We start from the raw sequence: 27,688 nt of genomic DNA on the forward strand, positions 1-27,688 counted from the left end.
ATATCCAAAACACTGTATATCATTAAATCAAAGAAAATAATCTGCAAAAGAGTTTATATAATGTGCTATCTTTTATATCTGAAATGATAAAAAGCAGTCACATTACCTTACATTTGCATATAGAAACACTGAGAGCACATTTAATAAGATAAAAGAAAAAAAAGTAAAAAGAGGAAGTAAATTTTTGGAGGGTCTTTTTACATTGTATTTTTTAAAAACTATTTTAAAGAAAAACTTTACTATTTTTGTTTTCCAATGCTTTTGAAAATAGAATTGAGATGGCTCCCGTCTCCAGCCTTTTCTTAAATAGGAAAAGTTCTTCAAAAGTGCATAGTTACAATCTTCTACTACAATTTAATCATCATCCTATAGTTGCACATGGTTCTAATTTTTCACTGTTATAAATAATACTGCAATAAACATATCCAAGCAAAATTATTTTTCTCATTTTGGATTATAACAACAATATTACTTGGCCAAACAAATTTTTGAGGGCATTTGACATAAACTGCCTTAATGTTGTTCAGAAACACTAATATTTAACATACTATGTATCCTATATATTCTGTCTATTATGATCTCATTTAATCTTCACAATAACCCTTTAAGGGGAATACTACAATTACATCTATTTTACAGATGAGAAAATTTAAGGTACAGAGACACTGGATAATCTGCTGAAGCCATAAGATAATAGAAGAGCAATTCAAACCGAGGTACTTTTGCTTCAGAACCTGTGCTCTAACTACATTGGAGCTTCCATTTTTACCTAGTATAAAAACATCCATTTCACTGAGATCTAACTGACATGAAGTTTTTTCCATCTTCATGTATGTGAAAATGGCTTCTAATTATTCTGATTTGCATTTCTTTGATTACTTGTGAAGCTGAATAATTTCATGTCTATATGAACCTTATAGGTATAAAGATAACATTTATACGCAAATATTCTGTAATAATTCAGAAGAAAAAAGTTAGTTTATATTATTTTTTTATTGACTTGGAGAGAGAGACAGGAGAGAGAGAGAGAGAGAGAGAGAGAGAGAGAGAGAGAGAGAGAGAGAGACAGGAGAGAGAGAGAGAGAGAAACATCGATGTGAGAAACATTGCCCCAACTGGGGATTGAACCCAAAACCTTTTTTGGTGTGTGGGATGACGCTCCAACCAATTGAGCAACCCGGCCAAGGCAAAGTTAGTTTATTATTAACATACACATATGAAAGACTAGTTTAGCTATAAACTATATGCTATGGCAATATTTGATCCAAATTTAAGATTTATATTTAAACATTTATTTTTTGTGTTGATAATATATATGGATAACATAATCAAGTAGAAAAGCTACCAACCACTTACCTCATTATTTCCTCTCGATCTCCATGACTAGCATGTTCTGCCTGGATCTTTTGTCTTAATCTATTAATTTCTTTATCTAGAATCGATGCGGACTTTTTCACTTCTATCCGTTCTGGGCAGATTTGCCTTGCTTGTGACATTTTCTCCTAAGACAAGAGATTTTTAATGTCATTAAAACTCTTCTTTGAGATAACAATTCATTGTATTACTAATGCCAAAATAGGCAAAGTTAAATTCTAAACTTATGTTTACAAAATGTATTTTGAATGCATTTGGTATTAATGTTATTTCTCTAAGCTTTATATTGAGAATATAGTCTACGGCCATACCACCCTGAACGCGCCCGATTTCGTCTGATCTCGGAAGCTAAGCAGGGTCGGGCCTGGTTAGTACTTGGATGGGAGAATATAGTACAGTCACTATACATCTTCAAGAGAAAATTACACTACTGTTCACATCTTTAATAATTTGTAAGACCTCCGTAAGTTCCTAATGAAACAAATTTCAAGTAGCAGTTATGAAAAGTCTGGCATGCAGGGCACTGAGGTCAGACATAGCTTTCTGTGTATTTTAGGATGGACTCTGAACACCAAATAGTATTGAAACGCAAACAAAAAGACCCTCATGTTTATAAAATATTAAAAAACTCAAAGCACTTTCACACATAGTACTTATTTTGTATTTACAACATTTGGTGTAAGTCTTGAATAAGTAAGGCAATGGATTAGAGTCTCAGTCCTTTCCCAAGATACATAAAGGCAAAGTTGAGATCCATCTCTTCTAGTTAGACCAAAGTTGCTTTCAACTAATCTCCAAAAACAGGAATGCTGCTCACAGCTGTCAGCATGAGTGTCCAGCAAGCAGGAGTGGAATTGCAGCCCAGCACAGCCCAGCCCAGCCCAGCCCAGCCCGGCCCCAACTACTCAGAGGCAGGGATGGATTTTCTGACATAAAGCTGCTATCTACTTGCCACACTAGGCCTCTAAGGAGCTAGATTAGCTTGGAGGGAGTACCACTCCCTTTCAGACGCCAGACTGTCGCAGTCCTGCCTGAAGTCTTCTTCGTGTTCGTCTATTTAAGTCCCCACACTCAGAGAGTCCCTAAGCCTCCTTCTCTTAATTCACCAAAACAGCTGTTACTTTATAGGAAACAGATACTCATCCAACAACTTGTGTATGTTTGAAAACAGGATATTAAGAAAAACGCACTTTGGGAATTAGGACTAAGGTTGTAAACAAAAACATAAAATAAAAAATGATAACCTCTAGTTCTTTTTCTTTCATATCCAGTTCTCGTTTCTTTTTATTTAAAGTATTCAAGTGTTCTTTTTGTTTTTCTTCATAATGCCGCTTCCCTCGTTTTTGGGTATCTACTTCAGAATCAGCAATGTTTAATTCATCCTGTTTGAAGAAAGCCAAAATAATTTCTAAAGCAAACATTGTGGGTTTTTTTTTAAATTACCAGCGTAGCTATAAAACTAACTGACAACTCCATAAAGTGGATAGGACTATGTTGCTTCAAGACACAAGTGTTAGAGTTCATACCGGATGTGTCTGAGTAGAAATGAGGAGTCACATGATTATATTTAAACTCTTATATGAAGTCTCCATATATATGGTGCTTTCAACTTTATTTTGGTAAACAGCGTAGTTTGGTGGGAAGCCACATTAGCCTGGTGAAAGGCTTGGATGACATATGCATAAAGACATTCATTATGGTGGCTTCTCAAATAATGATCTACATTACCACTGATTTGGATGTTTTTACAAAATATATAGACTTCTAGACTCCACCTCTGGATATTTTATTTTAGATCTAAAATCCCCGAATCTCAATCTTTTAAATAGCTCTTGATTTAAGAAGCACCAAAATAAGTTTAGAATCTCAGAGGGCTTGTTCTTTTGGTTTGATATACAAACGTTTAGAGCAGCTTTATTTGTAATAGCCCCAACCTGGAAACCCATGTCCATCAATCAGTAAATGAAACAAATTGTGGTATATCAAACACAAGGGAATGCTACTTGGCAATAAGAAGAAATGAATTATTGATTCAGGTAAAAATATGGATGATTACAATAATCAGAAAGAGTAACTTGTATTCCATTCACTCACTTTTTCTTTCAAACTATAAACAGTGTATACATTATGTGCTAGACAGTATGTTAGGTTCTGAAAAGGTCAGATCACAAAACAGTGAGAGTATATAATGTGTGATTCCATTGCATGTAATTCTAGAAAATGTGCAGGTTACAGTGTAGAAAGCAGACTGATGGCTGTCTGGGGACGGGGGCAGGGTACAGGGAGGGACAGATTACAAAGGGGCACGAGGGAACTTTGAGCATGAAGGATTGTTCTTTTTTCTGATTGTGAGGTTTTACAGGTATATACATGTCAAAATTTATGAACTCATACACTTATATGTGTATTTAATGCATGTCACTTATATCTCAATAACAGTTTTCAAAAGGCTGATTTAAGAACCACCACGTTATATTTTAGTTAATTTGTTTGCTTGTTTTTTGAGCCTAGCATTACTCATTGACACTATGATTATCATGTTCAGTCTCAAGAGTTAGTTATAAACAGAGAAAGAAACAAATACAAACCAGAGCAGCAATAACAGCATCACACGGGACAATATATGGAGGTATCCGCAAAAGGAAGAGGTATCTAAACATGGAAAATATTTACCTCACATAATGGAGGAATTGGGCTATTTTCTAACCTAAGAATACAATTTATTGCAGCTTGTTCATATTAATGGAAATATTACCCATGATAGACATTTGATAACATATAGCTCTTATAAAAGAGTTCTATTAAAAATCATTGTTACATGAAGGATGAAGATAAACTGCTCATTTATATCAAACAATAAAAGAAACTGGGTGCAATGTGTGTAGCAGGAGAGATTACAATTAGGAATGGGAACAGTTTATGAAATAGAATGCTTGTCTTCTAAAAACAGAACTAAGTTTTCTAATCATTTTTGGTAGAAGCTGTCAAAATAAATAGGCCCCATTTGCTTTAGGGAATCAATTCAGTGTTAGGGAACAGAAGGGATAAAACACACAAGGACACATTTGTGCTGGTTAATCTTCCCTCCTAGCAACCTGAGAAAGGGAAAGACCTGCAGCGTAAAATAATAGGAAAAGACCTACAGATGTTAATATCCCTTTCTCAACATTTACCATGGCTGTCTGATTTGTCCTTGTATATTTAATAAATATATGTCCTGGGTGCTATGAGATTTAAAACTAAAAGGAAAGCAAGAGAGCATTTCTTTTAATTTCATTTAATTTGATGGCGAAATGAAGAACTAGAGATAATAAAAGCAAATTAATACATTCATCTTGGTTTGGGGGTGAGGCCTAGGATGGGATAGGTCTAAAATGAAACTATGATGCAGCCCTTAACCTGTAGAGTTAGCATGTCAAACTCGCGGCCCTTGGGCCGCATGCCTCATTTATTTGGCCCATGTATTAGCCTTTCAGTTTGACATGCTTGCTGTAGAGTTTCCACCTGCAAGAAGTTACAGCCTTTAGAAAATAGATTGAGATGCTAGAAAGGACAGAATCATTGAAAAACCTTATTCTCTTGGATGCCTAAACAACGAATTTTATTCAGCACCATCGGAAAGATTGCTTCTTGTTTCATATAAACCTACGTTCATTATGTAAAAAACTATAAAACATGAAATCTTGTGAGAAAAGTATTCCCCATGCCAAGATTTCAACGACTGCATGTTTAAACAGAGTATTCTACTCTTTACCACCCCTGTCACAAAATGAACAAATGTCCTAACAGCAAGCATTATGTCTAGAAGCTGCTAATGTCTAACAAGTGACTGCAGTTTCTCAGGAATTATTTTGTTAGCCAAATCCTCTTGGTCCTCTTGTTACTGACGGCTATGTGATGTGACACTGTGAAGGAAAACCTCTTGGCTACTAGCTGTTTGCATGCAGGTTAACTGAAGGACTCACCTCCTAGCTCTCAGTTATTTGCAGCCAAGGCAAAGAGCTAAGACCAAGAATTCTTACTGCCTTCTGCCCATATTTTTCTGCTCTTGGACTTATTTATGGACTCCCAATTCCAGGAGTTGCTTTAGCTTAGAGGTCCCTAAAAGAACAGAACACAGCTTACTCTTCATCATTTCTTGTTTTTAATTTTAAGTCTTCTGGGATAAATAATTTAGGTGCTTTCTTTCCCTATATCGTTTTACCATATTTCATCATTTTGATTTTGTCACTCTGTTCAATCCTTCACCCATTAAAAAAAATATTTTAACCTTACCTTTGTTGTAATTTTACTGCTCTAATTCCTGAATTTATTTCTCTGAATTCTACCTTGTCTATTCTTGATAATTTTCATATTTATTTTATTCTTTTTCTTTTAAAAAGGAATTTCGTTTTCTTTTTTGTCTTAGGCTTTATCTTCTTAATTCTTATTTCCTGTGGCAACTACTCTCTTATTTGTATTTCTCAGTGTTACCTTTAGTACATTTTCCTTCCTCACAACTTTACAATTTAATATTTAAACTATATATTCTTCTTAGTTAGTCTATTTTCCTATTTTCTTTTCTTTTTTCTCATTTTCTCAGTCATAATTTTATTTATTTTTTATTGAATTTATTGGGGTGACATTGGTTCACAAAACCATACAGGTTTCAAGTGTACAACCCAATAAAATATCACCTGCACACTGAATCATGCACCTATCACCCCAAGCAAAGTCTCTTTCCATTCTCAATCCTCACCTTTGCCCACCTCAATTGATCCATCTTAGGTTATAATGGCAGACAGAAATCTTAGCTCCAGGGATAGTAACTACAGAGAAATCTACCACAAATAGGGGGAAGCTATTTCTATGCAGCAAAACCTCTAAATTCCTCTACTATTCTCTCAACTCTTTATTACATTTTTAAAAATTTTCAATAAACAAAATTACAATAAAAACTTTTTATGCATGCAAATTCTTTTAAACTTTAAAAATATCTAAACACATTTTAATATACAGAGGGCAATTAATTTTCCTGGAAAAAAAAAGAATATGTTAGAGTGATATCTCAGATACTCCACCCCTCTGAAAATATACTATTCATTCTTCCCAGTGTCTTATAAATAAAAGTCCTGAAAATAATTGAGCTATTCATAAAAATTATGACAATAAAATATTAATAACTAACCTAATAAACAACTTGGAAAAATTTACCCAATTTAATTGTTGAATAATTGTTTTCCTAAATTTGGTTTTAAAAAGCATGTGTTAAAAAAAATAAACTGAATTCAAGCTGGAACGTAACTGGGACATGCCAATAAACAGGAACTGAGTAGCACTTTATTTCAAGTTGGCTTGAGTTATTGAAGGAAAGTGGGACAACAGAACAGAAACAGTGCAGACAGACAAGATGTCCCTGGCTCTAGCTCTAAAAAAAAAAAAAAAAAAATTAAGTCAAAAAATAAAGAGGGCGGGGAGCTATAATCTTCTGGGACAAACAAAAACTTGCCAATTTATTATCATAAAAGCATGAGCAGAAGCATTTTATTCTAATTGATCTAAGGATGAAAATTTAGGTTTACATCCTATTTTTATGTGGTTATATTAACGTTTAAACATAAATTATGTTAGGACAATATCTAGTGAGTACACTGTAGATATAAAGTTAACACCTAAGATACATATATCATAGAATAACAATAATACATACCTTAAGTGGATCTGCTAGCTCTGCTAGCTGGTTAACTTTCAGTTTAATCGCATCATACTTGTTTTCTGCTTCTACTTTCAGACTTTTAAGATATTCCATATTTTCTTTTTGTTGTTCCATACTTTTCTCAACCATTTTCATTTTCATTTTATTTTCTTGAGCTTCATCTTCCTGATTACATTTACAGAGCATATGGAGTTAATTAAAATACTTTGTTATCAGATAGAAAAGTAGTACAAACAATTCTAAGAGAGAAGACACTACACGCTATAGGCAAATCAGATAAAAGACAAATTCAAAGACTACTAGGGCATTTTCACACTCTCAAAAGCAAATTAGGAAGAAGGAAACAGGTTCAAAATAGTAAGAGATACTATTTAGGACACAAGTTAAAACTATATTGTGCTTGAGGTCATAATCAAAAGGAATAACTTTTATTCTACCCACTTACTTTTCTTTCTCAATATAGTACATACTGGCATAAATATCTACCTTGTGCCAGACAATGTGTTAGATGCTGAGTAAACAAAAATAAACAAGACATATTACACATCTTCAAGAAACTTAGTCTATCACCCTAGCCAGTTTGCTCAGTGGATAGCGCAATGGCCCGTGGACTGAAGGGTCCTGGGTTCGATTCCAATCAAGGGCACATGCCCGGGGTCGCGGGTAAGATCCCCAGTAAGGGGCGTGCAGGAGGCAGCCGATCAATGATTCTCTCTCACTACTGATGTTTCTCTCTCTCTCTCTCTCTCCCTCTCCTCTCTGAAATCAATAATATATATAAAAGAAACTTAATCTATCAATAAAAGGAGTTAAAGCAGACAAATAAAATGTGGAAAACAAAATTACTAATAAAAAATGAAGACAAATTCTCATTCGAGTAGAGTTCCACGTGCTGTATATCCCTCAGCAGTTTATGACGTACAGCACAAACACTAAGTAATACTTCTTTTAACAAGATTCTGCAAGCTATCTAATCCATTGTTTACTGTAACTCAGAGAAGCTAAGCTGAATATCATAAACAGCTGCCTGAAAAAAATACAGAATAACAAATATGTGGTCAATTAAAATGAAAACTATTAACTTGGGAAAAAGAAACAATGCAAAGAGAACAAGCGTAACTGACTAAAAGGTACCCATTAATATTGATACTGATTCACTCTGAAAAATACTATGCTAGGCAGCATGGTTTAAAGTGCCACTGTTTGATTTTAAGAGCACAATTAAGCTTTGATAAAGTTTTCTTCATGTAGTAGATGACAAAATCAATTATTATTCATGCAAGTTATACAGACAAAACAATAAGGAACTTGAAGGCTATACATGAGGTAGTTTCTATCTTACCTGTAAATGGAGACAATCATAAAAAGCAGCCTTAAGTAAAAGGATTTTTAAAAAAGCTGAATAGATACTGTTACACTAAATGATAGTTTTGTCCTTTATAACTCTGAGGAAAAGACTCTTACCAAGGTTGCAATATCTACAGACTGGTGTTCTTCTATATTCTCAAGTTCCTGAATTTCAGAAATACTTTTTCTTATTTTCATCTGAAAGAAAGTATTTTAATTTTAGTAATATAAAAATAAATTAAAAATAAAAATAAAGAAAGGCTATATTAATCCATGATGTTCTACTCTGTGTTACAGAAGGATTCTGTATTTAATAAAAGAGACATATTAGTATTAAATGAACCAAAGTAAGTTACATTACCAAGTCTGCCATATTACCCTCACTGGGGACCCATTCCCACACAAAAACGATGTAAGTACTCCATCTTTGCATTTAAAATGATGATAATGTTGAATTCATAGAGAAAATATTCTAAAATATCCAGACTCAACTTGTGGAAAGATTATTCTAATCCAGGGTTCTTCAGAGTACAATTCAAGTACTGCCTGGATGCCTCTGAAACTCTTGCAGAGATTCATGAGGTCAAAACTATTCTCATAAAAACACTAAGACATTATTCACCGTTTTTACTATTATTTCTCATAAGTGCTCAGGAGGTTTATAACTCGGTGACGTGTACTTATTGCAACAGATTGATTGCAGAAGGTGACTTGATAATTCAGTTGAGTTTTATTAAGCCAGAAATACAAATTTACTACAAAAATATAAAAATGTCACTCTTCTCACTAAATAGCTTTGGTATTTGGAAAAGTTATTTTTCATAAAAATGTTAGTATGTTAACAAACAATGAGTTTATAATTTTTAAGTGAACTAATAAATACAGTTAAATTTTGTTTTAATTTTTAACAATGTAAATACTGATAGGTAAAACCCACATATGCAAAAAGTTCTTTTAAGACTGTAAAGGGGCTTAACTAAATAAATGGTAGAATTTTAAAACAGCTTAGAAGTGACAAGATGAGAAAACAAAATGATGCACATATTTTTTTACCTTTAATTCTTTATGTCGTAGTTGGTACCTTCTAAGAAATTCTTCATTGCGTTTAATATCCTTTTCAAGGGCAGACAAATGTTGCTGAAAATTTAATATCTGGGCCTTCTTATTTTCAACCTCATCCTCCAATTCACTGGATAGAGAAGGATAAAAAATAATTTAAAACTATTTCTGGCCGAAACCGGTTTGGCTCAGTGGATAGAGCGTCGACTTGCGGACTGAAAGGTCCCGGGTTCGATTCCGGTCAAGGGCATGTATGTTGGTTGCGGGCACATCCCCAGTAGGAGATGTGCAGGAGGCAGCTGGTCGATGATACTCTCTCATCGATGTTTCTAACTCTCTATCCCTCTCCCTTCCTCTCTGTAAAAAATCAATAAAATATATTTAAAAAAAAATAAAAAAAAACCTATTTCTGAATATTATAAATACTTTAGATCTTTACAAAGAAAAACTAATTTTTAATAGCTTATTTGTAAAAATCCTAATGATTTCAAAAAAATATCTAAACTGGAGTCAAATTTTACTTATTTCATTAATAGGCATTTGTGATATGATTTCTGTGTGGCGGACTTTGTGCATAGTGATAAGTAGAGGCAGAGGTAGAATTAAGACATGAATAACTCAAACCAAAAAGACTCAGGAAATAAACCATAACATCAAAATAGGAACAGGACACTACACGTCCACAGGACCACGGAAAATCAGACTCTGGGAGACATGGCAATTGCATTCTGTAAAGTTTTCAACGTGGGACCAACTAGAAGAGAGGATGGGAGGAATTGCACAAAGGCATCGAGGGGTGAAAAGATAAAACTGACAGCTCAACGTTCACTGTTGGTGAGTAAGTGCTATAACTGCTATGAATGCATGAGGAATTAAAGTGAATGAAAGGAGGACAATGAAAAGGGATGGAGAATAAAGCAAGCAAATGCCAAAACCATAAAGATCTGGCCGGCATTCACTGTCTTCAGAAATGACCTTTTCCTGCCTGACCACAGTACTTGTCCCCCAGAGTTGAGTGCCTGGTGGAAGTGAACCACCTTTGCAGTTAAGAAAAACTTCTCTGAGAGAGAGTGTGCCATATTTCAATAAGATGCATATTTCCCACGTTTTCACCTCTCTGAAATGATCTTTCAGTCCATGGTTCTATTAGCAGCTTTTTTCTTCCTTTCTGATATATAAAATAACACAGCAACTTAAATTTGATAAATATTATAAATGTGCTACCTTACTGGAATTCTCAAAATTTTAAAAAAAAAAAAAGTCAGCTGAATAAATGATAAATGAATAAAAATGAGGAAAGAAGAATAATTGTGGTATTTCTGATAAAAATGGGGCCTGATGCAAAAATTAAAGATGGCTCCTCAGGATTTAATAAGAAATGTTTATCATATATAAATCTATATGTTTATTAACAAATAGTAATTTTGCTAAAACAATAAAAATTTACCAGTAAATAAAATTTGAAACTAAGAGCCTAAACCAAAAATAAAACCAATAAACAATATTGTTATTAAACATTTTTCTGAATATTTAGAATAAATTTAAAGAATCAACATAATTGCCCTAGCCGGTTTGGCTCAGTGGATAGAGCATCGGCCTGCAGACTCAAGGGTCCCAGGTTTGATTCCGGTCAAGGGCATGTACCTTGGTTGCAGGCACATCCCCAGTAGGGAGTGTGCAGGAGGCAGCTGATCGATGTTTCTCTCTCACTGATGTTTCTAACTCTCTATCCCTCTCCCTTCCTCTCTGTAAAAAATCAGTAAAATATATTTAAAAAAATAATTAAAAAAAAAAAAGAATCAACATAATTTACATAAACTAATTAAAAAAAAAAAGAATCAACATAATTTACATAAACAAAATGTTATGTATTTTCATATAGTGTTTCTCCTTAGTTTTTAATTATTTTTTACTTGGAGAAAGAACATGTGCTACCTAATAAAATATGTATGAACCCCAAAGGAAGCAGTAGAAATAATATAGCAAAGCCACACTGGACACCAACCTTATTTCAGAATCCACATCTCTGCTTAGGAATTTAGGTCTTGTATATTCAGATGAGTAGTAACGTCCTGCAAAAACTTGATCACCATCAGCAGTAAAAGCTTCCCTGCAATTCTTAGGTGGCTTTTGGGACTGCATAACTGCACGAGCTACAGAATTACTCTAAAAACAACAGAGGAGGAATACATTTCTTAAATTGTGCCAAAGCATTTCTGATGCACACAATTTCAAAATTTCTGCCATTGTTTTAAGATTCAAATATTTTTTATTTAAACATTCAAGTAAAATAATTCCATAAAGTTAAACAAAAGAATTAAAAAAACTTTCAAGATTCAAAGAATTAAAACTATTAAGTCTTCAAATCAGCACAGCAAATAATGCTTTATGACAAACTGATACGTTCTATTTTTAAATTCTAATATTGCTATCCATTTAAAATTAAAAATTTTAAGTAACTCTTCACATGAAAATATTTACTTTTACCAGTTAATACAAATCTTATTTTTTCTAAATGACTTTTACACCCTAGAAATGATGCAACTGAATAATAAATTCCAGTAAACGACAACAACCTTGAAATATTTAAGCTTTAGAGGAAATAAAAAGGGGAATCAGGCTTAACCTCTCCAGGCACAGACCTTTACAATAGAATTTCATTGTTTTATTTCATATATCCTTCTAAAATATGATAGAGCCAAGCCCACAAAAATTACAACACTTGCAATATACACACTTGGATTACTAATACCATTACTTCTCATTTCCATTAATAAGAAAAACAGACTCTATTGTGTTTGTCTTGATTACGTATTTCTGTTTTAAGTTTCCTTATTCCTTTCCAGCAAATTTATTCCAATAGGTAAAACACAATATGGTGATCAAATCAAACAAGTATATAAAAATGCATATACAGATAAAGAATACATATTGATTTTACAGCACTCAAATTTTTAAGAAAAGAGATTCATAAAGTATCAAGTCAAGTATTTGTTTAAAAAGTAGAATGATAATAATACATGTATCTGTAAGGGCAAGTAAAAAATAAATTTGGCAGGCAATCAAGAAAGCATAAACAAAAAAATTTATAGCATCATGCATCAAAAAAATATATACATTTGTGAAATTGCTTTACAAAGAATAGCTGAAAGTAATGAAGTTCCTGGGGCAAAAAACACAAACCACCAGCTCTATATTATTCTATAGATTTTCCTATGAGGTACATGTACAGTGATGAAACATCAACAGCTCCATGATGTAGGAGGGGAACAGGGATTTATATAACCTACTTCAGTTCTGAAATTTTTTAAAAAACATAAACACAGCACGCATCTGGTCTTACTTTGATTAGCAGCACTGTTTCTATCCCTCTCATGTCAATCAGGCTATTTGCAACAACTGCGTTATTTATTTCCAAAGCTGTCAGCACCGTTGGGAACTCTGGATGATAAGCAGCTCTAAGAGACAAAAATACATAAGGATTAGCATCAAACTTTAATTATATGTAAACATCCCTACATATATATTAATGGGTGAGTAGATGATTGGTAATGATAAGATAATGAAAAATATCTGGTAACATTTGAAAATATCTGATTAGGTTTATTTATTTACTTAGCAAACATTTATATGTGATAGGCACTGTTATAAGAATATTATATGCTCATCTAATCCTATAGCAACAATGAGATAGATTATACTATTCTCTCCCTTTTTCTTTCCAGAGGAGAAGCTTCAGATTTTAATAAGTTCCTCAATGTCATAGAGCTTGTTAAATGCCTGGGTTAGGATTTAAACCAGGCAGCTCAGCTCTAGAGCCCAGATTCTTCTTCTTCTTTTTTTAATAAAGTAGCGTTGGCACATGATATTATATTAGTCTCAGGTGTACCACACAGTGATTCAACATTTGTAGAGCCCAGATTCTTAAACACTATGCCCTACTGCCTGTTACAGTAATTACACCTTTCTTAAATCTTACATGCTATCATACATAAAAATAAAAGTCAATTAACTAAAAAAGTGAAACAATATTACTACCGAGACAAGAAAAACTGAAGTAAAGATTATTATGAACACAGAGGAAATATGAGAGAAATGATATTCTTAGGAATTATAATTTGGGCTCCCTAAAGAGACATTCACTCTTTCAACTAAAATTTTAAACATCTGTGCTATTAACAGCACTGAAGAATGGATACACCAAGAACAGAAGGTGCAGAAGCAATGAGTATCTAAAGGGGAAATGGTCATGGTAGTCTCAGTACTTTCTTAGTCCTACAATTCTAAAACAAAGAAAGTATCTTTGTATATACAGGGTGGGGCAAAAGCAGGCTTACAGTTGTATGTGAAACAGAGTTTATTCTTGCATTATTAGTTATTAAATATTGCATTATTTTCCATAGGGACAACTGTAAACCTACTTTTGGCTTAAGCAACTGAAAAATGAAGATGGAGAAGATTCTAGGAAGAGCAGGTTTTAGGGTAGAAATCAGGAAGACTGGCTTTTACACAAATTAAATTTGAATGCTTATATTCCCCAACTTCAGTTGCAACTAACCTGTCAGGGGTCATTTTTTACCACAGCAATGTTGTCTGGTAGCACAACTGAAATTTCGCTTTTATGAGGTTTAAGAAACCAGGGATCAAACTAGAAATCAACTTAAGGTAAAATTCCCATGCAGAAAAAGAAAACACTTACTCTTAACTCCCAATCCTTATCCTATATAATAAAAGCCTAATATACTAAGTGTCCGACCAGTCACTATGATGTGCACTGACCATCAGGGGCAGACGCTCTGACCGGTAGGTTAGCTTGCTGCTGGGGTACGGCCGATCGGGACTGGGCGAGATGGGCCGGACATGCCCTGGAGCCCTCCTGCGGTCCCTCCCCGAACCCGATCATGCACTGATGGAGTCCCTTGGCCTGGCCTATGCCCTCTCACAATCCAGGACTCCTTGGGGGGGATGTCAGAGAGCCGGTTTTGGCCTGATCCCTGCAGGCCAGGCCGAGGGACCCCACCGGTGCACGAATCAGTGCACCGGGCCTCTACTTTCTAGTATAAAAACCCAAAATCAACAATTCTAATACAGAACTTAACTACTTTTGACAAATCCACTTTTTTCTTATATTTTTCCTAAATCAATTGTTGGCACATCTGTTAGGTAGTCACTCCAGCCAAAAACCTAGCAGTGATCCTCAATTCTTCTTTCTCTTATATTGAAGTAACATGTGTTATTTTGTCCTAGATATCTTTTAATCTGTTCCTTACTATCTATAATGCAAATGCTATTTTTGCAGAGTAATTTATGATGTCATGCTTCCATGCAATTTGCATATAAAACTCTATTTGCCTAGAAGGCAATTGGTCATCAGTTAGAAACCAATCATTTTCCTCTCTCCTCTGATTTCTTCACTAACCTACCTCCTAACATTTATTTACTCCCTTACCTCAACCGCAACTATAACTTGTAATCCAATTTTATCAAAGCTGACAAAGAATAAATTAGGGACTGTACATACTTAGAAATACAATGGGCAGCCAGCCAACAGCTAGTAAAGAAGCCAGTTTGGGTATCTTGCCTTGAAAGGTTTGTTAGGGTCATTAAGGAAAACAATCACAGCTCTTTATGGAATCTCCGAAGCACATGAACAATGAGTGCCTAAAGTTCTCCCTTAATGCCTCCCTCTTTATTTGTCTAGGTCTGGCACCATTTCCCCCATCAGCATAATTCCTAGGCCACACTACATCTATTTCACCGGACTGACTCCCACAACAGACTTCAAGGCAGAGCGTATCTCTCTTGTTTATCTACCAGAAGAGAACAAAGTGGCCTGATACAATTTTATTTATCAGTAGTACAGATACGGTTAACATCAAAATGTTTTCATTCTTTGTGACTTGCATATGATTAAGCAAAACCAGAAACAGTATTTAATTCCTGATGCCTTACCTGTGTCGTACATCATACATGTCATTACGAAACTCAGAAACTATTATCTGTGGCCGTGAGGTCCCTGGTAAATAAAACTTTCTCATCAGTGCCTGAAGTACTCTTTCATCAGAATGATTATGGCAACAATAAGCTTGCAGAAGTCCTTTTAAGCAAGATTCAATAGCCAAAGCAAGTTCAGGATCCCGAAGATGAATGCAAGCTCCTAAAAGTGAGAAAAAATTACTACAGGCCCATAAATACTTATTTTTAAAAATTAATGTAACTATCTTTCTAAAATAGTTCATAATGATTTTAAAACATTCTCATATAAAGCAGCTTAAATGATATTACAAATCTTACTCTAACTGAATGGGAAATGCCATATATCCACTCATCACACTGGGAGGAAACCCACTCTACTCTGTGAAAAAAGCTGTCCCACTGGAATGTAAATCAACAGTGGTTTTTCTACGTACATTTATAGATTCCAGCCTTTGAATGGTATTTTGAAAATCAATGAAAAGATTTAGATTCTTTATTTTTTTTTTTTTATAAAACTGATTAACATTGGAACTTTAGACTTACAACAGGAAAAAATGCCTTTCACTGAAATGGATCCTGGCATAGAGGTACATATTTAATTAAAGAGACATTACTACAATACTTAGTATTGTATATAGCACTGTACTTATACAATAATACAGTACTTTACTAACAAAATAAGTTTATATTTTCACGTAACAAGGTACAGAATTAGAGATAACTCCGTAGGAGAACTCAACTGATTTTCTAAAATCTCAGGTATATATGGAGATATTTAAGTAATCCCAGATTTTACAGTTGGAAGAGGACTTAGAAACAATGTTGTCCATCCTTAATAGAAACTAAGAAACTCAGAAAAACACAAGTCATTTTTTAAAGGTTACACAAAACTCAGGTGGTGAGTATCCTTTCAAATATGTCTGAATGTCACTGGATTTTCTTACTAATCAGTTACATTCAAGTTAGTTCATTTATTTACTCATTCAGGAAAAAAAAATCAAAATCAGATTATTTACTCTAATTATTTTCATAAGTTCTCTTTTGAGTATTTTATGCTTAAAAGATACAAAAGCAAAGTTACAAACTTTAAGGTGACTCATCACTATTTCTTAAAACATGTACAATTAAAATCCACATATAACTATATAGCTCTTTGATAATAGGTTTAAAATTAGATTCAATAGACCCACTCCTAAAAATAAAACCTTATTTCTAATGTTTATTATATCCTGACTAAATGGTGACAAATACCTAAGGGGCCTACAGGTTTATAGGTAAAGTGCCCACGTCTATAAGCATCGTCTATTGCTTCAAGAAGAGCTGGAACATGAGGGCCAAATCGTTTCAGTCGATCAGTTTTACTATCTTTCAGTTCTTTCAGCTGCCTCTGATTATAGCTCAGTGTATGCTTCACATCTAATTCTTCTCTCCTAAAATATAAAAGTGGAAGAACAGAGCAGACGTGATAAAATTACACAGAAATATTCACCCTTCTCCCCTAACACCTGTATACCAGTAACAGAGCCCGCTACCCTAAAAACTAAAAGCAGATAGATCAGTGGTTCCCAACCTTCTGGCCCTTTAAATACAGTTCCTCATGTTGTGACCCATAAAATTATTTTCATTGCTACTTCATAACTGTAATGTTGCTACTGTTATGAATCGTAATGTAAATATCTGATATGCAGGATGGCCTTAGGCGACCTCTGTGAAAGGGTCGTTCAACCGCCAAAGGGGTCGCGACCCACAGGTTGAGAACCACTGAAGATGTCTTTATTTAAAAATAATTGTGCAACTAGAGAAAAATTAGTCAGAAATCCAAAAAAAAAAAAAAAAAAAAAGATGCAATAACGGGGACTAGAAATCCCAGAAGTTATTCAACTCTAAGAGTGTAAGAAAAGTCTCAAAAAACAATTTTAAAAGGTCCCTAAATTATGTAGAGCAAACAAAACCCCCCATGTTTTCTTACTTCTTATAAAGAGCAACACTATGATTTTCAAGTAATTGAAAAAAATAAGTGTAAGCATGTTGAAACTTACCTAATTCTAGTATATTCTTCTTTGTCCTTTTCTATGGCTTGCTGAAACTGCTCCATCTCTTGATTGACAGAAATTTCTTGATCCTGTAAGGACTTTACTCTGTCTTTTAACCAAGATATTTTTCTTTGCCTTTCCAACCGCTCAGGTTCCAAAGATTGATCGGCACTAACAGTAAATAATCCAAAGTGGAAAATGTTAAATGAAAAGCCTAACATTGAGAAAACATAAAGCAATGTGATAAAACCCTTTAACAATAATACAGAAAATACAATACTCCATTTCAACTAGACTACTTTATTATAAAATGAGGGAACCATAAAAATGACAAAGTAGGTATTTTACCTTTTTTTTAATTCTTCAATTCTTTTGCAAAGCTGCTCATCATCTTTCTTTAATGCTCTATACTCATCCAGGGAACGGTTATATACAATCTAACGAAAAATTAAACACACTTCAGTAAAATAAAAACAAATAAATATCCCATTCAAGTCCACTTTGCTAAGTCTTCAAATCAGTGGCTGAATATAAGCAGAAATATATTTTTAAAATAAAAAAGTACATAAATGACCAAATGAAAACATTTTTTAAAGTCTTAAAGCAACACAGATTTCAACACAATTACAAAACCTCTACTTCTAAAAATAAACAAAGAGTATTTATATTTGACATGCAGTTTTTAATATTCCAGATTGGACAATTTCTCTCACCTCGGCTTCATGATAGGCTCTTTTCTTAGCAGTAACATCTGCTTTCAATGCCATACATTCAGGTGCTCGTGCATTTGTCTCTTCACTAATCTTTTCCAGTTTATCTTGAATATCCTTGTATTTGTTTTCTGCTTCATTAAGTCTGACCTTTAAAAAAATAACATTGTTGGCATATGTTTTATTTTTCTTCAATAAATAGAAATTTAAAAAATTATATATAGTTCACACCCCAATAATAAATTTAATTTCACTGATTAAATAAACTCAAGATATCAGGCAAGCAAATATAATTATAAAATACTAAAATGTATTAAATTTTAATTCCACACTTCCAACAAATATGTTATCTTCTGGGGATACAAAAATGCTGTAATAACTGTCTTCAAGTAACACAATTAAAGAAAGACAGACACAATTCAGCAGAGAAATAGGCATGCAAATTGGTCATACAGTTTGAATAGATTAATGCTGAAGTCAGGTATGCCTATTTATAATTGTGGAAGCATACAGAAGAAACCCATAGCTTTGCCAGGAAAAAATAAGGCATGTCTTCAAAGCAGGAGTAGCATTTGAGCTGAGGTGGGAAAGATTTAATAAAAATGTACCAGGAGAAAAGCTGGGGAAAGGGATTAATACCCATTTAGGAGTTAGAAATATTTTTGGAGATTAAACTGAGAAGGTAGTGGCAGAAGATGAGATGACGAAGTACAAGGGTCTTAAATTCCACAGTGATGAGCTTACAGCTTAACCCTAGACAACTGGGAGACAAGATCTGACCAAATCTGTATAGTGAGTCATTTTGGAAGCACAAGGAAGGAAGGGTGGAGAGGAAAATAAAATGATTTCAGTAAGAAGTTAACAGAATATTCTGAAGCAAAAATAATTAGGGGCCAGAATGGGGTACTGACAATGGATTAGAAGTGGCAAATATGAGAACAATTTAGATCAGGAATCAGCAACTTCCAGATAGTGTATGTCTCAGAATTTATGAGCCATATTGTCTCTCACAGCTAGTCAACCAGACACGCTAAGTTTAAAGTTTCTGGACCAGGTTATATAAAGCTGTGAAGACAGACATTTGAATCAGTGCTCAGGATAAACATTTGAACAGGAAATATAGATGAGGGAACTGTCAGTATTAGGATATTTAGGAAGCATTACAGAGAATGATAACAAAGTTCTATTATTAAAACATTGATAGTAAAATCTGTATGCTTTTTTAATAAAAATTGAAGTTGGTCTATGTGTTATACACAATAAGCATCTCATATATTTTCAGTTTTAAATTAGGTTATACAAGTTTAAAGTTTGCTTTAGACCAGTGATGGCGAACCTATGACACGCGTGTCAGAGGTGACATGCAAACTCATTTTTTTGGTTGATTTTTCTTTGTTAAATGGCATTTAAATATATAAAATAAATATCAAAAATATAAGTCTATGTTTTACTATGGTTGCAAATATCAAAAAATTTCTATATGTGACACAGCACCAGAGTTAAGTTAGGGTTTTTCAAAATGCTGACACGCCGAGCTCAAAAGGTTCACCATCACTGCTTTAGACACTATTCAGAAACCTTCGATTCAATAGCCATTCTATAATCAATAACTGAGCATATATTATGGGAAAGATTTTTTTTTTAATATATTTTATTGATTTTTTGCAGAGAGGAAGGGAGAGAGATAGAGAGTTAGAAACATCGATGAGAGAGAACCATCGATCAGCTGCCTCCTGCACATCTCCTACGGGGGATGTGCCCGCAACCCAGGTACATGCCCTTGACCGGAATCGAACCTGGGACCTTTCAGTCCGCAGGCCGACGCTCTATCCACTGAGCCAAACCGGTTTCGGCTTATGGGAAAGTTTTTATGTAAGACAGAGGGTGAAGGGCATAAATATAAAATTAGATAGTCTTTATCCTCCAGAAATTTACCACTTACTACATAAAGTGCCCAAATAGTTAAAGTGGAGCAAACACCTACAGAAGCAAATTTTACCCAGCCTCCAGATTTTCCTTTTCCCATTTGGAAAAAAGGGGTGAGCACCTAGTACTCAGACTGGATTCCATTTCTAGATTGGTGAATACCTAAAGAGGGAAGTAACTTAAAGTTTTTTCACATGAGAAGCTAAAAAAGGAGGTCGAGAACAATACAGTGAAAATTTCAGAACATTCTCTCCAAAATGAGTATGTGAGGTGAGAGAAGTAGGTGGGATTGAACTTCCATTTATTACCTGAAGAGGGAGTAATCAACTCAGCCCAGAGATCACCAAGAAAATGTACAATCTGTAGCATTTGTTATTTTTCATACTTATCTATTACCTTTAATAGCTTAATGTCAGAACCCTTAAAAGAAAAAGACATATCTGTTTAACTTGGAGGCACAGAAAAAACCAAGGTAGGGAAGATTATATCTTATTACATCTAAGCTAGGGGGCCAACAACTACTAAGTAGAATAAAATACTCAGAGGTAAATCAACCACACTGAATATGGGGGGTGGGTTGTGGGGTGGGGTGTCCTATATAGAAAGAAAAGGCTAGGAACCTTACTTCTGGGATAATACTGTGTGGAATTCCGCAGTGCTGGCTACACACCCTTGTGAACATACTAAAATTCCACTGACCTGTAAATTTTGCAAGAGTGAATTGTATGGTATATGAACTATATCTCAATAAAGCTGTTTAAAAACGAATGGAGCCCAGCTGGCGAGGCTCTGACCTATGAATCAGGAGGTCACGGTTCAATTCCTGGTCAGGGCACATGCCTGGGTTGTGGGCTCAACCCCAGTGTGGGGTGTGCAGGAGGCAGCTGATCAATGATTCTCTCTCCCTCTCCCTTCCTCTCTGAAATCAATAAAAATATCTTAAAAAACAACAACAACAAAACAAACAAAAAAAACGAATGGAAAGGCAAGAATAAAGAGTGGATCTGCTATATGTTAAAAAGGTCCATGTGGAGCATCCCAACAGAAAATGACTACCTTTATGTACCACTCAACCAACTTCTACCTCTAGGCCCAAGTGGAAGACAGTTTTCTTGAATCTTAGCTGATCACATCCAAATAGTGTCCTCTCTTTAGAAGTATTGCCACAACACTCCTTGAACAAAAGTTTAGGTCAGCTTCACTTGAGTAATAAATTCAAAGTAGGTAAATATATAGGTTGGAACTGCTACTTTTGTAAGTCATAATAGTCTAATATCAGCAATCTCATATGATTCAACATACTAAATCTATATAAAAATAGTAATTACCTGCTGTTCTTCCATTTTCCTTTCAAGTCTAGCAGCACGATCTTCTCCAATTTTGATATTATCTCTGATAGCATTCAATTGTTTTTCAATTTCATTGACCTAAAAAGAAATTATATAGAAAATCACTAACTGTAGTCAAATATACTGATAATATATGTGAATAAATAATTAAGTGAAAATTACCACTGCCCAAGCCATTTCATGTTTCAAGCCTTCTAAGTTAGTCTTCATTGTACTTAAACCAGCAATAATTTGAAAACGTTCTTCTTTCTCTAAACACTGGCGCTTCAGTTCAACAAGTCGCTTTAAAAAAAAAGGATACATTTCTTACTAAATTGAAAAGACAAGATGTTTCACAAATGTATTTCTTCTGAATACACTGCCTAAACAAGTACTAAAAAAGATTTGCTAGGAAATGACTTCTTTAAGATAAAAATAAAAATATTTTTGATTCTTTGGTATATTTTACTAGGTACTGCAATTTTGTTAATTTCTGCACTATAAAAATGACCACACTACCACATTTGAAGGAATAATGTGGGAAATAAAAATAAATACGGTCACCCCTGCTTTTGGAGTTTTCACTTAGTGAACCATAAAACTATAAACTTAATTTTAATATATAAAAACTTGAAGTGAAAATACCAGTGAAACAACTAATACATTTGAGTCAGTCATTAGTACAAAAGAACAAGCTGTATAAAACTGACTAAATAACAAAAGAACAAGACCCAGAATCACACAAAAATTGGTGGAACTTAATGTACTGGATAAACAGTTGAAATGTAAGCCTTATGACTTTGAGGTCTCTGATTATCAAACAGAAAGGGTGGATCTTCAGGAATCTGAAGAAAGTATAAGAACAAAATATAGCTTATGTACAAACAAATTTAAGTAAGTCCCACTGGATTGCTTCAAGCAAATTTGCAGCTACAAAGCTGGAAGTACTGAGGTGACAGCTGCCTCCAACCCATCAGTGCTTGATGAATGTTAACATTGTACTAGGGAAATGAAAGAGTCATCTACCATATATAAGTATAAATGCATATTATGTTTAATACTAGAGGCCCAGTGCACAAATTCGTGCATGGGTGGAGTCTGTCTGCGCCAGCCGGGGGGAGGGGTAGTGGGTGGCTGGCCAACTGGCCCCGCCCCCGATCAGGGTGTTGGGGGGCAATTGGGGGCCGGGCTGGCCTAGGGGGAAGTAGGGGTGATCAGGGCCCAGATCAGACTGGTTGGCTGCCACAGTGCGTGTCACAGACACCGGTCGTTCCGCCATTCCAGTCACTGGGCTTTTATATATATAGATAGAGGAAGTAATACATGTACATACCCATTATTACAAAACAAAAAGTAAAGGCTAGTAAATACCCTAAATATAAAAACCACACTTCATATACTTCATAGGGTATACTTTGAAAATATTACTTTTATATAGACAGATATCTACACTAATAAAAGACAAACATGCAAATTGACCATACCTTCGCTAAGCCTTAAGCCACGCTCACCAGCCAATAAGAGCGACTATATGCAAATTAACCCAACCAAGATGGTGGCCGGCAGCCACGGAGCTGGAGCAAGCAGGAGGCTTGGTTGCCCCAGTGATGGAGGAAGCCAAGCTTCCTGCCCGCCCTGGCCGGCTCTGAGCTCCACTCAAGGCTACAAAGTTTCAATTATAGAAGGTAAATAAATCCCAGAATAAAAAGAAAAAAAGGAGAGGCTGGGAGCTTCCGTTGCCGGGGGACTTAGTCAGCCTGAAAACGGCCTTCAGCCCCTCACCCAGACTGGCCAGGCAACCTAGTGGGGACCCCCCACCCTAAAGGGGTGTGGCCAGCCTGCAAACAGCCATCAGCCCCTCACCCAGGCTGGCCAGGAACCCCAGTGCGGACCCCCACCCTGAAGGGGGTATGACTAGCTGCAAACAGCCATCAGCCCCTCACCCAGGCTGGCCAGGCACCCCAGTGGGACCCCCACCCTGATCCGGGCCACCCTTCAGGGTAAACCAGCCGTCCCCCACCTGTGCACCAGGCCTCTATCCTATATAATAAAAGGGTAATATGCAAATTGACCCTAACAGCAGAACGACTGGGAATGATTGGTCACTATGACACACACTGACCACCAGGGGGCAGATGCTCAATGCAGGAGCTGTCCCCTGGTGGTCAGTGCACTCCCACAGGGGGAGCTCTGCTCAGCCACAAGCCAGGCTGATGGAAGCCAGCACAGCGGTGGTGGCGGGAGCCTCTCCTGCCTCCTCAGTAGCACTAAGGATGTCCGACTTCCAGCTTAGGCCTGATCCCCCAGGGAGCGGGCCTAAGCCAGCAGATGGACATCCTCCGAGGGGTCCCAGACTTCAAGAGGGCATAGGCTAGGCTGAGGGACCCCCCCGAGTGCACAAATTTTTGTGTATCAAGCCTCTAGTATACATATATAAACATATAAATGTAAATGATTTTATAATAACATTTATACCTATAGAATTTTGACTCATCTCAAAAATAACTACATTAAATGTTTACAAACCTCTTCTCCTTGACTTATCTGCTCCTTTGTTCTTTCTTTTGTTTCCATTATGTATGAATAATCTTCCTTCATTTGTTCTAGTTGGGTTGCTTTCATGAAAAACTATCAACAACAAGAAAAACACAATTAAGAATTTAAAAATTTCCATGGAACTCTAAAAATAAAAAATTGGGTCTTCAAAACTTTTAGACCAATTATGTAAACAAGACATGAAAAACATACGTAAGCACACATAGACACAAAAGAACATGTCTCATTTCAGACCCAAAATTTACTTAATCTACTATGTTCGTATCTACATGTTCATTTGCAAAAGTTCTTAAAACTCCATGAAAAAAAAACACTTTTACTGTGATAGTAATACCATTTTGAAAGCTTATTTTTACTGATTCCCATTCTTTAAGCAAAAATGGAAACAGAGAAAACATCTATATGTTTGATCTTAGTACACTGCAAATTTTTAGAAAAGGAAATACTTAAACCCATTCAAAAGTTACACTGTAAATTTTAGTAGCTTTTTGAGACTTAAACAATTTAAGGTATAAAAATTATTATTTAGACAAAGCTAAGAAACATGATTTCTTATGTTTGGGATTTCAACCTGAAATTCAGACACAGACAACAGTATGATGCTCAGCAGAGGGAAGAGGGTGGCAGCTAGTAAAGAGTAAAGAGGAGGCAAACATATGGTGCTAGAAGATGATTTAACTTTGGGTGGGTGGTGGGTACACAATGAAATATACAGATCATGTACCATAGAAATATAAACTTGAAACCTATATGGAACTACTAACCAATGTTACCCCAATGAATTTAATAAAAACTTTTTAAAAAGTTATATGTGTATGGCTAATCATTCCTTTGTATTTTCTTAAAGATTAATTTTAGAAAATAATAGCTCATTCTCCCTCAGAATTAAAAGCCAAAACGTGGACCAAGAATTTACCAAAAGATTAACATTTTTGGTAGTGTTAATTTATCATCTTACTTAACAATTTCCTAAATTAGTCCCTATAATAATTACTTTAAATAGGTGGCTTATTAAAAAATCCTCAATATTTACTGTGGAAACAAGAATTATGTTCAGAATATATGCTTAAACTATGAATGTGTTCTTTTATTAAGTTCATTTACTTGGTGTTCCTTACTTTGTACTTGTCTCCCTCATTTTTAGACTGTAAAAACTGCTTGCTCATCTCTTGTGTTAAAACAGAAACCGGATTATCCACCTGAAAAAAGCAAACAAACAAAAGGTTATTTTTGAATACGTCAACTTAATGCCTTCAAGATAAACAAACTGAATATATACAATACAACTGACCTATGGTGCCATCAAGCAGGCTAAGTATTAGCCAATGGTTAGAGCATTAGGGCAAATATATAAAGAAAAATGTTATAATAGAGAGAAAATGTTTCAATATTTCATGAGACTAAAATATATACTGTAGTCAAAATTAAATATTCTGCTATTATATGATGAGGGCACAGCTACAAGAATTCTCTGAAGAAGTGTTTTTACTGGAAAGTTCTCATTTCTTTTATCTGTTTTATAGAATATCACTCCTAGCTACTCTTAACCATTGAACAAGAGGCGGGAAAGCCCAAGCATGGGATTCAGCTGCCTTGAGACCTAGTTTGGGCTCCGTTTCTACCCTTCTATGTAGCCTTGGGCAACTTAGTTTAAATACAAAAAGTCCAACTCAGTTTCTTTTTAATCAGAATTATGATAAGTATCGTTTCTGTTTCTTATAGCAGTTTTTCAGAGTTCTCACTTGTTATATCTTCATGAAGACATAAAAGAAATGGAAATGCTGGAGTCATTTCTATCTTTTGGAGCTGGAGCGGGGAGGCATTTTAAATAAGCCATTGCTTGGATTCGACCACCTTTGGCTAACAAGTTAAAGTACAGTTAAGGCAATAGTAAAGTATACTAACAGTTCAAATTATAGTTGAAAAAACTTAAAAAAATATTACTTGTTTCAAAAAGATTTATACTTTATATATCTGGTGTTAGTAACAAAGCAATTGGTACGTTAGAAAATAATCCTGTTCCTAAGTGATAGAATATGTAGGGCCAGTATAAATGAGGAAAGTTTTAAACTCCTTCATTTTACCATCTGTAAAATACCAACTTAGCAATTACCTGTATGTTAAAATGATCAAGAATTGCAATCAGCTCTTCTTTCCTAGTAGAAACCACGGTGCCTAGTTTCAGGAAAGACAAAATAACCAGACTGTTTCTAGGGCAATAATACAGAAAAAAACTGAGCAGTTAATCAGGTACCCACAGAGGGAGAGGCACAGATGCAGTGACTGTGCTTCTCTTCTTCCCGCAGCTCAACATGTTCTGTTCCTTCTCATCTCTGGCTCCCATAACTTTTAACACTCACTTCCTTTTTATGTCCTTTCCCACCTTTTGCTAACCATCTCCTTCCACATGTGATAGAAACTATGGGGGTGAAAGAAGGTTTGCAGATGAGAACAAAATGGCATAGCCTATTTCAAACAAATCCAAATTCTGCCAATCGTGGTTTTGTTGTAGAATGTCCGGTGGTACAACTATGTATAATATTTGTATGCATATATACACGTATGAATACATACATGCAACCAAGGAACCATCTTACAAGAGATTTCAAGAGCTTAGTGCCCTTCCAATAAATACCAGCACTATCACTTAACTCTTTTAAACTAGACATTTACTAATATTTTATATGAAATGAAAAGAACTTCGTAACAAACCTGTTTCACTTTTTAGTTTATAAGATCGACTTCCATCCATGCTGATATGTTGCTGCACCACTATAGAGTTTCCATACACATTTCCTCTATAGGCATCATCTCCTCTGTTCCTTAATGTTATTGAGATGTCTGCTGAGCTAAAGCAATAAGGTTAAGTACATGAAGATACAGTGCAATTACAGTACTAGGTCACTAAATTTTCAAAACTTCCAAGTAATTTGGCTAATCCATTTGAAAAGTTACTGTACACCAGATATCACATCTAACAAAAAATAAATAAAATTGAGACTAAGGGAAGCTTTATAAAAAAGAACTGACTATTCTATCTAATATAGAAACAATTTGTTAAATAATAAGAGCACACATGCTTCAGAAACAATGAGAGACACTCATTTCCCCACACACTTTTTGTTGTCAGGAGAAAGGGGTGTATACAGGCAATTAGGTGAGGAGGATGGGGGAGTGGCAGAGAGGGAAAGAGCAGCAAAGGCACTACCTGCCTAGAGGCAAAGGCACAGAGAAAACCAGAGACAGGAGACACTTGGTTCTGAGGTCTCTCATTTCTGGTCACTCATGAGACCCAATTCTACTTCCTCTTGGAAGCTTGCAAGATATATATCCCTGCATCTTTACAATAAATCTCCTTTTCAAAAGCTCTCCTGAATGGGTTGGTGTATGTGTTTTCTTTTATTCAGAAATACCTAATGAAGACAGATATGCTCCTGCCAAATTGTAATTACCAGGACTGTTACAAGCTCTCTGAGTTGATTCTAATGAAGACTCAAGGCTGAAAAATCAATAAGTAAAGTATGATTGGAAAGGGCAGCTGAACTACAATACGGTGCAAAAAAATGTCTCATTAACTAATATGATTACCTCATATTAAGTGAATGTATCTCATGAAAACACTGATTGATTGATTGATTGATTGATTTTTTACAGAGAGGAAGGGAGGACAGAAAGTCAGAAACA

The 27,688-nt window shown here is 35.0% G+C and overlaps 1 protein-coding gene across 5 annotated transcripts in view; it reads right to left on the reverse strand.

The window, feature by feature from the left end:
* The window catches only part of SMC6 (structural maintenance of chromosomes 6), a 49,489-nt gene that overhangs the window by 12,186 nt on the left and 9,615 nt on the right, over positions 1-27,688 (reverse strand). For 3 of the 5 annotated variants that reach the window (XR_002831022.1, XM_006096013.3, XM_023759899.1), the window contains 18 exons: positions 26,717-26,853; positions 26,118-26,179; positions 25,123-25,203; positions 23,975-24,076; positions 21,632-21,751; positions 21,449-21,547; positions 18,198-18,344; positions 17,833-17,921; positions 17,491-17,655; positions 16,703-16,881; positions 15,428-15,632; positions 12,819-12,933; positions 11,481-11,641; positions 9,470-9,605; positions 8,534-8,614; positions 7,064-7,234; positions 2,619-2,756; positions 1,357-1,502 (listed from right to left, as the gene is read on the reverse strand). Coding sequence is in view for 4 of the 5 variants with exons in the window: in XM_006096013.3 (XP_006096075.1) it covers positions 1,357-1,502; positions 2,619-2,756; positions 7,064-7,234; positions 8,534-8,614; positions 9,470-9,605; positions 11,481-11,641; positions 12,819-12,933; positions 15,428-15,632; positions 16,703-16,881; positions 17,491-17,655; positions 17,833-17,921; positions 18,198-18,344; positions 21,449-21,547; positions 21,632-21,751; positions 23,975-24,076; positions 25,123-25,203; positions 26,118-26,179; positions 26,717-26,853 (2,334 nt within the window). In the remaining variant the exon portion in view is untranslated. Of the gene's footprint in view, positions 1-1,356; positions 1,503-2,618; positions 2,757-7,063; positions 7,235-8,533; positions 8,615-9,469; positions 9,606-11,480; positions 11,642-12,818; positions 12,934-15,427; positions 15,633-16,702; positions 16,882-17,490; positions 17,656-17,832; positions 17,922-18,197; positions 18,345-21,448; positions 21,548-21,631; positions 21,752-23,974; positions 24,077-25,122; positions 25,204-26,117; positions 26,180-26,716; positions 26,854-27,688 lie in introns of those variants that run through there. The other 2 variants (XM_023759900.1, XM_023759901.1) reach the window with 2 other exon arrangements.

This window comes from Myotis lucifugus, unplaced genomic scaffold, assembly GCF_000147115.1.
Source record: "Myotis lucifugus unplaced genomic scaffold, Myoluc2.0 scaffold_165, whole genome shotgun sequence".
In the NCBI taxonomy this organism is placed as follows: domain Eukaryota; kingdom Metazoa; phylum Chordata; class Mammalia; order Chiroptera; family Vespertilionidae; genus Myotis; species Myotis lucifugus.